The sequence below is a fragment of the Trachurus trachurus genome (genome assembly GCF_905171665.1).
Source record: "Trachurus trachurus genome assembly, chromosome: 1".
Lineage (NCBI taxonomy): Eukaryota > Metazoa > Chordata > Actinopteri > Carangiformes > Carangidae > Trachurus > Trachurus trachurus.
In genome coordinates, this window is record NC_139891.1 from 33674363 (window position 1) to 33690714 (window position 16352).

General features: G+C 39.2%; 1 protein-coding gene across 1 annotated transcript in view; it reads right to left on the reverse strand.

The window, feature by feature from the left end:
- LOC310988354 (slit homolog 1 protein-like) overlaps window positions 1–16352 on the reverse strand; it is a gene marked incomplete at both ends in the record, with an annotated part of 117545 nt that overhangs the window by 40198 nt on the left and 60995 nt on the right. Inside the window, 9 exons of the mRNA XM_083974911.1 lie at window positions 1315–1458; window positions 2864–3007; window positions 3883–3957; window positions 5084–5228; window positions 5381–5404; window positions 8641–8804; window positions 9007–9150; window positions 10416–10487; window positions 11184–11255. Of these exons, the coding sequence (XP_083831037.1) occupies window positions 1315–1458; window positions 2864–3007; window positions 3883–3957; window positions 5084–5228; window positions 5381–5404; window positions 8641–8804; window positions 9007–9150; window positions 10416–10487; window positions 11184–11255 (984 nt within the window). The remainder of the gene's footprint in view (window positions 1–1314; window positions 1459–2863; window positions 3008–3882; window positions 3958–5083; window positions 5229–5380; window positions 5405–8640; window positions 8805–9006; window positions 9151–10415; window positions 10488–11183; window positions 11256–16352) is intronic.

A 16352-nucleotide genomic window follows, 5' to 3' on the forward strand; every position in this document is an offset into this window, starting at 1 on the left:
TTCCATTGTCAGATCATCAAGTCAGTGAGTCAGTGAATGAGCCCTTACTGCCCCCTTACCGTAAGTCAGCACCGATGCTGACTTTGGGTAGGGGAATTACCCACAGTTCATAGCGTTGTGAAGTCAAACCATAACACATGGGATGCCGTCGGAACGCAAGTGTTAAAACAAAAAGAAATTAACATGAGTAGTCAGAGAGAGCTCCGCCAGTCTCTTTATTGTTAATGGACAGGAGCCAAAAAAAAGGAATACATAAAAAGAAAAGAAAAAGTTTACTGTCAGTATTAACGTGCAGTTTGTGATTATTGATGATGATTTGATCAGATCTGATCCAGGAATATTTTGTTTTGAGTCCGCCTCCCTTGCACACCTTGTGCGTAGGCCTATTGAAATTACAGTAAATTTATCGGTCCAAGGGCGGAGTTAAAAACATTTTGTTGTCAAGGTAACATGTCGTGAGAGTGGGTAAGTGCTGTTCCATTCATGTTTACAGCATCTGGACCCTCACAGACTCTCACACTCTGTCACTTAGAGCTGACGTCACTTTAGTCAGTGAGGGTTCAGGGCTCGAGTCTTCAGGGGGCGGATTGGAATTGGGGGAACAAGGATGTCAGACAGGAAGTACAGGACTCGCACCGCTGCAGTAAAACCACTTAAACGTTGTATAGTAACTGTCAGAGCGGTGGCTGCTGATAATAATAATATAATATAATATAATAATACTAATACTGATATTAAAGGTCCAGTGTGTAATAATTGACAAGGTTCATTGGCAAAATCTGAATATACTACCCATTATATTAGTGTATAATCGCTATAAAATAACATTTGTTTGGTTTTCGTAGCCTTATAATTTAAAACTTTTATATATACTACATACTGTACGTATAGCACGGGTCTTGCTTTACAGAGCGTCGCCATCTTGTACCGCCATGTTTCCAGCCAACCAGATGGAGGTCACCTTCACTTTGCATATCACAGTTTTACCATCATTTTACACACTGGACCTTTAATACGACTACAACTGTTCATTATCAATAATAATATATTCATTGTTACTATTGTGAACTTTATACTTTTAACCAATCTGAACAGTCTGATCTGTGTGTGTGTGTGTGTGTGTGTGTGTGTATGTGCGTGTGTGTGTGTGTGTGCGACCCACAGCGTGCGTGCGTGCGTGCGTGCGTGCGTGCGTGCGTGCGTGCGTGCGTGCGTGCGTGCGTGCGTGCGTGCGTGCGTGCGTGCGTGCGTGTGTGTGTGCGTGTGTGTGTGTGTGTGTGTGTGTGTGTGTGTGTGTGTGTGTGTGCGACCCACAGCGTGGACAGGTTGGGCAGCGTGTCGAAGGCCCCGGGCAGGATGGTGCTGAGCTGGTTGTCGTAGAGCGACAGCAGCCGCACGTTGGTCAGACCGGTGAAGCTGCCGTTGTGGATGCAGCTGATCCGGTTGTTCCTCAGCATCCTGCACACACACACACACAATATACACATACACACACACAATACACACACAGATTCAGTTGACATGATACTGTACTGTAACGTCACGGCCTTTAACTTCACGTCAGTTTTGAGTTTATCAATGAAAAATCTGCATTATAAATTATTGGAGTAAAATATGAAACTTTTCCTCATTAAAATCTCCAGAAACAGGCGTATGGCTTCTCACTGTGACGACAATAAAGGTTGATAGATAGATAGATAGATAGATAGATAGATAGATAGATAGATAGATAGATAGATAGATAGATAGATAGATAGAACGATAGATAGATAGATAGATAGATAGATAGATAGATAGATAGATAGATAGATAGATAGATAGATAGATAGATAGAACGATAGATAGATAGATAGATAGATAGATAGAACGATAGATAGAACGATAGATAGATAGATAGATAGATAGATAGATAGATAGATAGATAGATAGATAGATAGATAGAACGATAGATAGATAGAACGATAGATAGAAATTTGAACGATAGAACGATAGATAGATAGAACAATAGATCGAACGATAGATAGAACGATAGATAGATAGGTAGATAGATAGATAGATAGATAGATAGATAGATAGATAGATAGATAGAACGATAGAACGATAGATAGAACGATAGATAGATAGATAGATAGATAGATAGATAGATAGATAGATAGATAGATAGATAGATAGATAGATAGATAGATAGATAGATAGATAGATAGATAGATAGATAGATAGATAGATAGAACGATAGATAGATAGAACGATAGAACGATAGATAGAACGATAGATAGATAGATATAGGATACAAAGAGGAAGTATATGATAAAATAAAAAGGGAGCAACCTAGACATTAAATACTGTGCTACATAATTTGAGTGCAAGACATAATTTAAAAATGATATAATACTAATGCAAAAGGGTCAAAGCATAATTTAAAAATTTTAAAATGAGGTGTGTTGTTGCGCTTGGATGTTTTAACCAACAGAAAATGTATTTAATAGTGTAATCTTCAGTTAAACTTCACAGCTGCTCCTGCTCCACTGAACACTGATTTCTAACTTCATCTGCTAGTTTTGTTTTGATGGAGCGACCTCTAGTGGCAGAAAGTCACATCTGTCTGTAGATTTTCTTTTTCCCCCATGCAAGTTATCTTTTATTTTGAAAATCTAATTAGAGGATAAACCCCCTTCTCTGTTTTTTGTTTGCTTCATCATTTCTTCTCTCTCTTGTGCATTTTGTTGGATGAACCCTTTTGTCTCGTCCCTGAGCTCATAACTCTAACGTTTATTTCCTCGCTCTGCTCTGACAGCGTGATGATGATGGTGATGATGATGATGGTGATGATGATGTAATAATGGTTGTCGGGCGAGACGCTCACAGCATGCGCAGCCCCTCCATCCCTCTGAACATGCTTCCTCTCACAGACTCCAGGTGATTGGCCGTCAGGTGAAGCTCCACCGCCGAGGACGCTCCCTCGAACGCTCCGTCCTCGATGTCCGAGATCTTGTTGTTGCTCAAGTTACTGCAAGAGAAAAAGACGGGGGATTTCATACACGTTACAAGTTTTATTGTTTTCTGTTTTTGTGTGTTACAGTTTTTCTCCATTGGTTTGGCTCTTTTTTTCTCAAAACAACATGGACAAACCTCCAAACCACTTGGCAATTATTCACAACAGAATTGTACTTCTCATTCATTTCATCAAATTTCAAATGTCTTTTAATTTTCCAACAAGAAAAACAAAGTTGACAAACCTGCAGAGATTTCATTTTAGATATTTTTTTTAAATGTAAAAACAATGAAAGAAAAAAGAAACATTTCAATCAAAGAAAAAAAGGGAGACCCAAAAAAATTGCATTCGAGCGATGTTTCTCTTTTTCTCTCTTTTTTTTTTTTTGATTTTCAGTCAAATAATAACTCACTTTTTTTTCCAATCAAAGAAAAAAGGGTTCAAACGCACTTTTTGGGGTCTCAAATATTTTTTTTCCAACTTTCTTTTTTATTGAAAAGGTTTTTTTTGATTGAAGTGAAGTTTATTTTGATTGAAAATATATTTTGTGTTTACTGTTAATCAACTTTTTTTGGATTGAATAATAAAAACACAAATGTATCTCCATAGAACTTGCAGTAAAAGGGACGATGCATTTTGGGGGCACTGTCTATTTGTATGAGAAAGAAATTTAGTTTTGACACATGAGTGAACTCTTTTGAGAGAGAGCAAAGTGATCTATGGTGTTGTGCTGAACTGTAAGACTGTTTTGCAAAAATGATCTTAAAGTTTTGAGAATGTAATTTCTGTTTAGAACAATGAGCCAAACCAACTGAGAAAAAACTGTAATAAAACATATTTAAGTTCATCTGTTCTGAGGGAGTGGAGGTTTTTGTGTGTGAGCGACCTACATTTTCTTGAGCTGCGACAGGCCCTTGAACGCACCGGTGGCCTCCAGCACGGAGAGGTCGTTGTTGTTGAGACGCCTGAGAGACGACGACGACGACGATGACAACCGCCACATGGGAAAACAACATCATTAGTGTTTGTCCAGTAGTGAGTGTGTGTGTGCAGCCATGCAGCAGCACGAGGCCACACACATGGATATGAGTGTGTGTGTGTGTGTGTGTGTGTGTGTGTGTGTGTGTATATATATAATACCCTTTTAAAGGGATAGTATCATTTTTTTTAAAGTGGGGTTGTATGATCTACAAATAGCCCCTAAGTACTTTAATTGCAGTAGAAGACTCTCTGCACTCCTCCCGTTAGCAACGCCAGCCCATAATAGCCCTGCCCAGAGATTTACAACATACATTGTTGTGAACAGACCCAAAGAAACGGCCTATTTTCACGGCCTAAAAGAGGTTTTACCTGAAAAAAAATACACAGTTCCATTGTTCGCTATAATATAGTTTTTTCCAGCCCGAAAATAGGCCGTTTCTTTGGGTCCATTCACAACACTGTATATTGTAAATCTCTGGGCAGGGCTATTATGGGCTGGCGTTGCTAACGGGAGGAGTGCAGAGAGTCTTCTACTGCAATTAAAGTACTTAGGGGCTATTTGTAGATCTTACAACCCCACTTTAAAAAAATGCTACTATCCCTTTAAGACTTTTTCAAGACCTTCTCAATATTTTTCAATACCTCACCGCCACTTCAAGCTGTAACCATTTATATCAGTGACACTTTTAACGTTTTAACAGTTTTAGTTTGTGATAAAGACTATAGACCACTATGATGCTACAGAATTCAAAATAGGCTAGGATAAGGCAAAGTTTATCCAAAAACAACAAACAACAATCTTCTTTTCTTTTTTATGTATCAGTTCATCTTTGTTTTTGTTTTTTAAATGAATAAATTCACACTCTTTTACAATGTTTTTTAGGACTCAAACTCTTGGACAGCTAATTCTGAAAAAAATACCTTCGAAATTTAAGACTTTATAAAGTCGTGTTTCATACTTTTTAAGGGTCTTAATTTTCCCCAAATTGATTTGTCACCTTTTAATACTTTTCAAGACCCCGCGGATACCCTGGTGTGTGTGTGTGTGTGTGTGTGCGTGCGTGCGTGCGTGCGTGCGTGCGTGCGTGTGTGTGTGTGTGTGTGTCTCACAGCTCCTCGGTGGAGGACGGCAGGTGCTCGGGGAACTTGGTGAGGCGGAGGTTGGAGCAGTCGACCACGTTGGCCTCGCAGCGGCATTTAGCGGGACACACCGGCTTACTGTTACACTCATAGCTCTGACGCCTGTCCTCGGTGCCTGCACGCGCACACACACAACACACACACACACACACACACACACACACACAACACACACACAGATGGAGTTGTGTGAGTCCAAATTTAGAGATAAGATGAAGCACAAACTCACAAATATTCAGATTTACAAACAAACAAACACATGTTCACCTGGGATGTGGTACTGCTCTTTAGCTGCGTGAAGAGGAGACAAAGAGAAAAACACGTCAGTCTGAAACTTTAAAGGACCAATACACACAAACACACACACAAAAACACTCCTATATGATCATTTTGAGGTGATGATATGATGCAAATAATAAACAATCAAAATAAAATCTGTGTTTTCATCCTCAGAGTTTCTCTCTGCCGCCGCCTGGAGGCTGAACTCGATATGACACCTCATAAAGTTAGGAAGACAAACACATTACAGTTTTTTTTTTTTTACAATCGCTATGACCCGTTTTTCAATACTTAAAACACTTTTTTCAAAACTTTTCACACAGTTAGCACAACGTCAGCCTGTGTGTTGTACTTTTTTGACACAATATAGATACATTTAACACATTTAAAATTTAGTTTTAACTTCTTTTACACACAAGCTCAACTAAGACCAAAAGTTACAGTAGAAGTTAACTGGTACATTTTCAATTGCTTTCACAAATTTATGACCTGTGTTTTGTTTCATTGCTTTTGAAAAACAGTTGATTGAGCTCATGCAAATACATCAATCACAGCTGATTCTTTTTTTTTCTTTTTACTGCAGATTTTTTTTCTCTTTACTCTTAAGTAAAATTCATTTGCAAATACTGTAATACAGTAAAGTGTTTTCTGCAAATCCTGTCATTTACTGTCTTCTTCTTTCATAAACGTTACATTCTGCAAAGCTGCTCTGAGATAGGTCGTTCACTATTTGTACTGAGCGTTACCAAAAAAAAAAAGGAACAAAATTCATGCTCAACAAATGAAAAATGAAGAGGGGTTCAAAATAAACTACAGCACGAACATCAATTTATGATCGATACAATGATCTGTCTATTGTAAAACATTAGATCTGACACATGTAAAGTGATTCAGTTTGTGTTATTCCATCAGTGACGACATGTTTCTGTTGGAAGACAACATGTGTCAGTGATTTGGTAGATTTGGCGAGTTGTATCAGTGTATTATTGTATCGGGTCATAGCGATCGTAAAAAAAAAAGTATTATCATTATTTTATTTTAAGTTGTATCATTGGGCTTTTAAACATCAGAGACAGAGGAGAGAAACTCACTGCTGACATTAAAGAAGCAAAATGAAACAAAATAAATGTGCAGTCTTGCTCATGGTCGATTTTCTGGTTTTATTTTAATTCATTGAAGCCCACGAAAAAATACATTTAGTGGTAGAGGAAGCACAACCTTACTATGATATTATTATCTATTATTATTATTCCTTCATTTCTTAAATGTGTGCTACATTAAACTAAATACATGGTCATCTTTCATTGTTTTTACATAAAAAAAAGATCTAAAATGAAATCTCTGCAGGTTTGATACGTCTCACTTTGTTTTTCATGTTGGAAAATTAAAATGTACACATAAATCTACACGATGAATGTGTTTGTGTTACTAACTAGTAAATTCTAGAGAATAAAATCAAGTCAGACGCTGTATACGACCTGTGATGCAGCTGATATCAGACGATATCTGAACGATGATTAACTTTTAGACTGACCAATTTGAAGGAAGCAGCAAAGTAATGATAAAAATCAACAAACGTTTCTTCATCCCAAACTCACAAGGTTTGAGTGTTTGTTACAGGTGGAAGTTCATTCCATTCATTGTTTCCTAACTCTTGACTCCAATTAGGTTTGTTTTTGTGATTTATTATCCTAAGGGTTCCCTTGAATGTTTGATGGATGTGTTTAATTAAATAAAGGCATCAAATGTTATCACTGTTTGTGTGGTACTGGGTTGAGCACATCGTGTTTGTCTACACATGTGACTCAAATCTAGATCGAATCACATTTTATACATTAAACTAGGTAATTCGGTAACCCTTTAATTTAATTTAAAAGGCCACTAATTACGTGATAATGTCAAGAAAAACAATTAATGTCTAGAAATCGCCCAGAAAGTACAATCAATTGCAAGAACTTGATAGAGAAACATTTAAAGCATGTGTAATCTTTTGCCTTTATGAAAAAACATGACATTACTATGAAATTGAACATTATTTCTTGGCTATTTTGTGACATTATCCCGTATTTCAAAAGTTACACACTAGTTTCTCACCGCTGTAAGTTTATGACACGTAATGATCCTTTATATCAGTGGTTCTCAAAGTGGGGTCCAGGGACCCCCAGGGGTCCTTGAAAGGGTTAAAGGGGGTCCCCAACATTTTCTTGAAACTTAACCACAAGTTTTTTAAAGAAATTTTTACCACTTTTTGATTATTAGTATTATTTATTTTTTACTTACACTTTTTTCCCAGAATTTTTTTTTTAAATATTATTTTTTGAGCATTTTTACCAATTGTAGAATTTTTTAAAAACTTTTTTGAGAAATTTTTACCACTTTCTTTCTAGAATTTTTTTTGAAATATGAAATATATTATTTTTTGAGAATTTTTACCACTTGTTGTAGAATTTTTTTTTTAATATTATTTTTTGAGAATTTTTACCACTTGTTGTAGAATTTTTTTAAAAACTTTTTGGAGAAATTTTTACCACTTTATTATTATTATTTATTTTTTACTTACTTACTTACTTTTCCTAGAATTTCTTTTAAAAAATATTATTTTTTGAGAATTTTTACCACTTGTTGTAGATTTTTTTTTTTTTTAACTTTTTTGAAAAAAATTTACCACTTTTTTTCTAGATTTTTTTTTTTAAATATTATTTTTGGGGAAATTTTTACCACTTGTTGTAGATTTTTTTAAAAAACTTTTTGGAGAAATTTTTACCACTTTTTTTTCTAGAATTTTTTTTCCTTTAAATTTTTTTTTTTTAATATAAGTCTTACCACTTTTTTTCTAGATTAAAAAAGAAGAAGAAAAAAATTGTACTTTCTTTTTCCAGAAATGTCTCTATAATATTTCCAAAAATTTGTGCTATTGGCCCTAATTTTAACATACATTGACTAACAAGTAACGTCCTTCAGTCTTGTAACAAATATTTGTGTATTTCTGATGTTTGCTTCAAATTTTTGTCCAATCAGGGTCCCTGGTCTAATTTATTTGTGTCAAGTTAGGGGTCCTAGATTTAAAAAAGTTTGAGAACCACTGCTTTATATGATGGAAAATTAAAGAGACAAGTTGTTGTTGCAGCAGGAAGTCTGGTGTCACTGACTAATATAAATGCTAATAGAGTTAAAGGGGAGGAGGAGGGGTGGGGGTCTGCTGCTGCACACACACACACACACACACACACACACACTTTGGTACCGACCGGAGCATCTGAACTTGTTGCTCTTGATCTGCGCGATGCGTTTGTTGGCGAGGCGGCGGGGGCTGGCGCAGCGGGCGCCGCTGGTCTCTATGGGGTTCGAACGCAGGAAGTCGGCCAGCCACTTCACATTGCAGTCGCACACAAAGGGGTTCTGGGCCAGGTGGCTGATGGGAAATCACAGGGACAGGGAGGAGGCACGACATCAGTCAGATCAGAGTGAATGCAAGTGGAAGAGAAGTGAACAGAGCTGAAGTTTAAACAGTGTGTGTGTGTGTGTGTGTGTCTCAGTGTGTGTGTGTCTCAGTGTGTGTGTGTGTGTGTGTGTGTGTGTGTGTGTGTGTGTGTGTCTCAGTGTGTGTGTCTCACAGTGTCTGGATGCTGTGCAGCGAGCCGAAGGTGCCTTTGGCCAGACTCTGGATCTTGTTGTCGTAGAGCGACAGCAGGGCCAAGTTCTCCAGATCTTTGAACACGGTGGCTCGGATGCAGTGGATCTTATTTGCATTCAGGAGCCTGAAGAGGAAACAAGACGGAGCAGGAAGAGACACGACTCGATCAACACACACAGATCAATATTAAAAACCTGCTGTTGGAGATCTGAAATGAAATCTCTGCAGGTTTGACACGTCTAACTTTGTTTTCCATGTTGGAAAATTAAAAACTACACATAAATCTAGACGATTTTTTAAAAAGATACATTTCAGTGTCTTTTTTTATTTCAAAGCAACTCTAGGTTTTATATTAATACTGTGAGAGTATAACTGTAGATGTTTGTATTAAAGGTCCTTCAAAATAAAGGTATATGTTATAATAAGAAAATATTAAAATATTACTTGAAAACCTACATATAAAAATACAAATATATTTTATATGAATATATGGGAAAAACATCTCAGTCCCTTATTCCAGGTTGTCCTTGAGAGGGTTCAAGGGGGTCCCCAACTTTTTCTTGAAATTCTACCACTTTTTTCTAGAACTTTTTTAGTTTTTTGAGAACTTTTTACCACTTTTTTATTATTATTACAATTATTATTATTATTATCATTTTTTTTTACTTTTTTTTAAAAAGAAATACTTACCACTTTTTCATTATTATTATTATTATTATTATTTTATTTATTTATTTTTTACATTTTTTTTAAAGACATTTTTACCACTTTTTCTAGAATGTTTTTAAAACTTTTTTTTGAGAAATGTTACCACTTTTTTCTAGAAAATTTGTAACTTTTTTTTTTTTTTTTAAGTCTTACCACTTTTACTTCTAGAATTAAAATTTTTAAAAAAATGAGAATTTTTACCACTTGTTCTAGAAATGTTTTAATGTTTTTGGCGAAATTTTTTCCAGAAATTGCCATTGGCCCTAATTTGAACGTACATTGACTAAAAAAGTAACATCCTTCAGTCTCAGAACAAATATTTGTGTATTTCTGTTGTTTGCTTCAAAATGTTGTCCAATGTGGGTCCGTGGATTCATTTGTGTCAATTTTAGGGGTCCTTGATGTAAAAAAAAAAAAAAAAGAAAGGTTTGAGAACGACTGCCTTATTCCACCTGTTAAACACACTACTGTACTGTATGTGGTGACTAACAGGATAAACACTGATTAAAACCAACATCAGAGTGAGTCATGATGAGAAACGCACACATCGGTCTCCTCGTGCGCTTCGTGCTGCGTTCGAGTCACTCGACACCTCGACAACATTCATTCATTTTCAGTAAAACTCAGTCACGTCTGTCTGACAAAGTGAATCGTGCATCGTGTGGTTTGGTTTGGACTCACAGCAGCTCCAGAGAGGCCAGGCCGTCAAACACTCCGCCGGGCAGCTCCGTGATCTTATTACCATACAGCACCCTGCACACACACACACACACACACACACACACACACACACACACACACAGACACACACACAGAGCCTGGTTATACATGGAGAACATACACAGATATAAATATATAAATGAACTGTGATGGTTTATTATCGTTTCAACGCTGTAACTCGTGTTTCACTGGCAGAACGTTTAGCTGCCTTCACACTCCAGTCCTGCACAAAACACACACACACACACGCACACATGCCACAAACAACTACAAACAACTACAAACACACACACATACACACACACAGTCATGCACACACAGCCTCGGTGCCTGCAGGCCGCCCGCTGCGACTATTTGTCCGTCTTGATATTTCATCAGAAACGTGTGTTTACAGAGAGCAGGCGCCACTGCTGCATTATTCATACCAGCAGACACACACACACACACACACACACACACATGCATGGATGTGGTGAGACATACGGAGGTGTAGACACACACACACACACACACACACACACACACACACACACACACACACACACACATGTAAACACATATTGGTGGAGGCAGACAGGGCTAATAACACTGCAGCTCCTCACTCCGAGCCCAACGTGTGTGTGTGTGTGTGTGTGTGTGTGTGTGTGTGTGTGTGTGTGTGTGTGTGTGTGTGTGTGTGTGTGTGTGTGTGTGTGTGTGTGTGTGTGTGTGTGTGTGTGTGTTACTCACAGCGAGTTGAGAGCTCGGAGGCCGTGGAAAGCATCTGGAGCGATCTCAGAGATCTGGTTGTTGCTCAGGTCTCTGGGTAAACAACATAAACACAATAACACACTTTACAGTCGCGGTAAAGAACTGGATTTTAAAAGCAGTTTTGTGTCATTTAACAAACATTGTGAGACATCAACCCGCCGTCCTTTGAAGAAACTCACCCATCACACTTGTAATGATCTGTGCTCTGGTTTATAAACAGCAGGAGAAACTCATCATCTCTGTACCGGTCACCTGTTACATTTCTTTTGCTTGTTTTTAAAGCATAACATTTTCAGGTTTCTTGAATCAAAAACACACAGGTGACTTCATGTTCACTTGTCATGAATGAGCTGTAAACGTTTTCTGTATAAACCTGCTACACATTAGACAACAAAACCTGTTTTTATTGTCTTATTTAAATTAATTCAACCTCTACTGAACTTTTATTATACTAACATTGGCCTCTTACCTGCACATTCACCACGCTATGAGATAATAACAGAACGTTGTTGTTTTAGAGGTAATTACAGAGACTGCTTGATGAAAAACTGTCCCTGAAGGCAACGCGCATCAGCGGTTTTGCATGAATTTCCCTCTAAAACAACTCTGTCTGGTAACGTTGTGTTATTATCTCATAGCGTGGTGAATGTGCAGGTCACAACTTGTCCACCAGAGCGTTGTGGAGTTGTTGGATTGTGTATTTGATGAGTTTGATGAGGGAAACCAAGAAATCCCATAATGAGCCTCCGTAGCGTAGCTCTGAGCAGCTCAAGGCTCTGCTCCGCCGTTCTAAAAGTAACTTGCACCGACAATTAAAGGTAACAAACCTACTGCAATGACTATAGGGATTATAGCAACGGGCCAATTTACCAAAATGTTTAACTATTCCTTAATGTTGCTATGTTATTATACTGTATATGTTTCGGGCTCGATGTTAACACCTCAGAAATATTATTTTAAATACCATAGTCCATTTAGAGGGACAGGGTATTGTTTTAATGTGCCATATTTATATTTATCTATTGATTTACTGATTATTTATTTATTACTTGTGCACTTTACTCTGCTTTTATCATGTACTGTATTGGGTGTATGTTGTGTTTTTATGTCAGTGTGTGAGGCCCACTGAAACAAATTCCAATCAACAATGTTGTTGACATGGCAATAAAGTATTGAAACTTGAAACTTGAAACTTGAAGACTGGCTCATGTTGTTATTCTGGATTTCAACTTGATCTTTGATCTTCAATCTTAAATCAATAGTTGATGTTTGAGCTCAGGACGTCTCTGACATTAAATCATGTTCCTCGTGTCTTCATCGTCTCTTTCCTGTCTTGTCTTTTTTAGTCTTTATTCTGCAGCCAAGACTTCGACTTGAACTAAAAACCAGTCCTTGTCTGGTACACAGAGTCAGACCTGCATCATCTTCTCTCCTCGTCACGTGACTCAGACTTTGTGTTTGAGGCTCAGAAGACTCTTGATTCACAGATTCACGACCGACTTTTATCATTTTATCTCAACTTATCATCAATTCTCTTCTGTTTTATATTTCATATTTACAATATTTTAATTTAATCTTTCATCATGTTTTTAACCAGTGTGATCCGGCTCTTGCCTCACTCCCGAGTCCATGACCAGCAGATAGACACCATCCTTTCGACTGTGCGTGCAGTAACAAGGGAGATAGAGCCGTATCGCCGCTAATTAGCTTAGCTCAAACACTGGAAGTGTATGGGTAGTGTTAGCCTGCCTCCACCTAAAGTCATCAGAGAAACTCTTCAGCAACTCTAAACGGAAACCAGCGGGCCGATCTTCGTCTCAGAGCTGACAAAACTCTCCGGTAAGGCATCTTGAGCGGTCAAATGCTGCTAACGGGACGAGATCGGTCAAAACGGAGGGTTCAAGCAAAGACGGTTTATATTGGTTCAAGCTAGCTACATCGAGGGTAGGTTAGCTTCCTGTTTCAAAGTAAAAGCACAAATTCTATCGTCATGGTTTTCTGTATGTAAAGGGCAACGGGTGTTTTATTTTGTGAAAGTAACCGGAAAGTGCGTTGGTCACAACGGCTAGCTTGAGTAGTAGCGCCGAATTCATCCGAACAAAATTGTAAACAGCTGGTATTTAGACAAATTAACGACACACTGCTGATCTAAACGGCTACTTTCTCGCCTGAACATGTTTGAAATGTGGATAAAGTGATATATTTACAGAGTTTAGAGCTAAAATGAAATCAGCTTCTGACTGCTGATTTCGGCTCAGGTAGGAGGCAGGCTAACACTACCCATACACTTCCAGTGTTTGAGCTAAGCTAATTAGCGACTTTAGGTAGGAGGCAGGCTAACACTACCTATACACTTCCAGTGTTTGAGCTAAGCTAATTAGCGACTTTAGGTGGAGGCAGGCTAACACTACCTATACACTTCCAGTGTTTGAGCTAAGCTAATTAGCGACTTTTGGTGGAGGCAGGCTAACACTACCTATACACTTCCAGCGTTTGAGCTAAGCTAATTACGGGCGATACGGCTCTATCTCCCTTGTTACTGCACGCACAGTCGAAAGGATGGTGTCTATCTGCTGGTCATGGACTCGGGAGTGAGGCAAGACATGAAAAAAAAAATGTTGGCGTATCCCTTTAACTCTGTTTGTAAATCTTATTGGATGTTCTGTACAGTACAAAACCCAGGGCGTCGTTATTCAGAGGAGACGTCCAAACAACTTAATTATCTCTGTCTTGTTTGTTTTAAAAGACGTTGTAACTGCACTGAGAGTTCATTCTCGTGAAGACAGAGTTTTTTTTTAATGGCGCATTTTTGTCTTTGTGCAACTTTTCCATGTGGTATCGTCTTGTCTGGGGGTCAAAGATGCATGAAGGGCTTTATTGTTCCCTCTTTTTGTTTGAATCCTACCCATATTAAATCAAATCAAATAAAAACGAGTGGGAGCCTCGAGTCGACATGCTGAAGTGGCTGCGTGGGAGCCGCCGAGCCGCTCTCCTGACGTCCGTTCACGTCCGATTGGCTCGGGCAGCGACGACCGCAACATGTTAAGATTATAAAAAAAGCCTTGTTCTGCTGCCACGGCCGTCGCTCAACTGTCAGAGGGAATCAGTACGGGAGGAAACCGCTGCTTCAGCCAGACTGGTGGTAATGTAATCAAGTCAGGACGGTCTCACAGTGATGATGTCAGTCAGAGGAGGAGGAGGAAATAAAGGAAAACCACAGTTAGACAAAGATGGAGCGAGGGAACGTCTGAGGATGGAAATGGGCAGAGGAAGAGAGGAGAGGAGGAGGAGGAGGAGGAGGAGGAGGAGGAGGAGGAGGAGGAGGAGGAGGAGGAGGAGGAGGAGGAGAGTGGACGGAGAGAAAACCACAGAACAGAGGAGGAAAAAAAGGAAAACAAGTCGAACAGGGCAGAAAGTCAAGAAGTCGTGAACGTTATTATTGTGGTTTTAAAAAACCTAAATACCAGATCACAATGATAAACGGGTTTGATTCCTCATGCAAGGCCCATAAAGGGAGGAGGAGGAGGAGGAGGAGAAGGAAGAGGAGGAGGAGTTAGTGTGTTAGTGTGCAGGCTGACAGAAATCAAGCGCTCCTCCAAGATGAAACTCCAACCGGGGCTGTTTGTTATGTCGGGGCTGGAAAACCACAGGGCAGAGCAGGGCTGTACGTTAACTTTTTCAGCACATAGCACCAGTGCTACAGAGGCTGACAGTTCCAGAGAGTTGTAGCACACCCTAAAAATGCCCGTCACCTCCTCTACAGAGGACAATTAATGCAGCTCATCACTTACACAGTAACATCAGCAAGTGTAATTCATATACAGTACATAATGTAATACAATTATAGAATAAGAACTCAAAATGTTTTCAGATACAGAAGAAGCATCTTTAAACATCACTTTAAACATCGTTGTTTAAAGTGACTTAAGCATCACTTTAAACAACTCATTTTTACATAACAGGCGTGACATATTTACTAGGGGTGGAACGGTTCACAAAATCCACGGTTCAGTTCGGTTCACGGTTTTGTGGTCACGGTTTTTGGTTCGGTTCGGTAGGCTATACGTTGATCATTGGGAAAATCAATTATGTCTTCAGTTAAAACTGAAGTCTGACATCTGCTACATCATTGTGACAGTCTGAGGTTAAAAGTAGGTGAGAATCTGGCTGCAAGGGAGGAGACATAGTTCCAACATGACTTTAATTTATTGGGCAAAGAAAGTTATCTAACAAATGCCAAGAACAATTAATTATTCATTGAAATATATAACCTATATTTATTAATTGTGGTTCTTACAAAAATTATATCTTATAAAATATAAAAAGCAAAAATGTCTCTTAAAGCTCTGCCCCTTTAATTAGTGCATACAAAATAATTTAACTTTAGCCTTCTACTTTTACAACCACATTAGTTACCAGCAACATAAAGTGAAACAGAGGTAGAGGTGTCCTGTCCTGCCACAGTCTCGTTTGGGCTCTCACCGAAAAAAACGCATTTCAGCACTGTCACTGTCAGTCAGCCTCCTCCTCCTCCTCCTGCTGCTGCAGCACAGGTCGCGCTGGAGCTAATAAATGCTAAACGCACTAAATCGCTAATTGGTCGCGATCATCACACACACGCGGTCCCATACAGCACCTATCCAACGCTGCTGCATCTTCTAGCTCCGACTCTTTCACTCGCCATGCTCACTAACGTTTCCACAAGTGACCAGCTGATACACTGCTCTGCTTCTTCTTGTTGTTCACCCATAGCACCATGCTACAGGGCAGAAGGCCTGTTTTGATGTAGCACGTGCAACATATATGTCGCACTGTACAGCCCTGGGCCGGAGGAGGAGGAGGAGGAAGAGGGAGGAAGAGGGGGAAGGGGGGGAGGGAGAGGGAGGAAGAGGAGGGGGGAGACAGGGAGGAGAAGGAGAAGGAGAAGGAGGTGTAGGGAGGAAGAAGAAGAAAAGCAGAAGTAGGAGGGGGAGGAAGGGAGGGGAGGAGGAGGAGGAGGTGGAGGGAAGAAGAAGAGGAGGAGGGGGGAGGAAAAGGGGGAGGAGGAAGGAAGAAGAGGAAGAGGAGGAGGGAGGGGAAGAAGGAGGTGGAGGGAGGAAGCGGAGGAGCTGATCTCAGACCTGCTCCTTCTCCTCCTCCTCCTCCCCC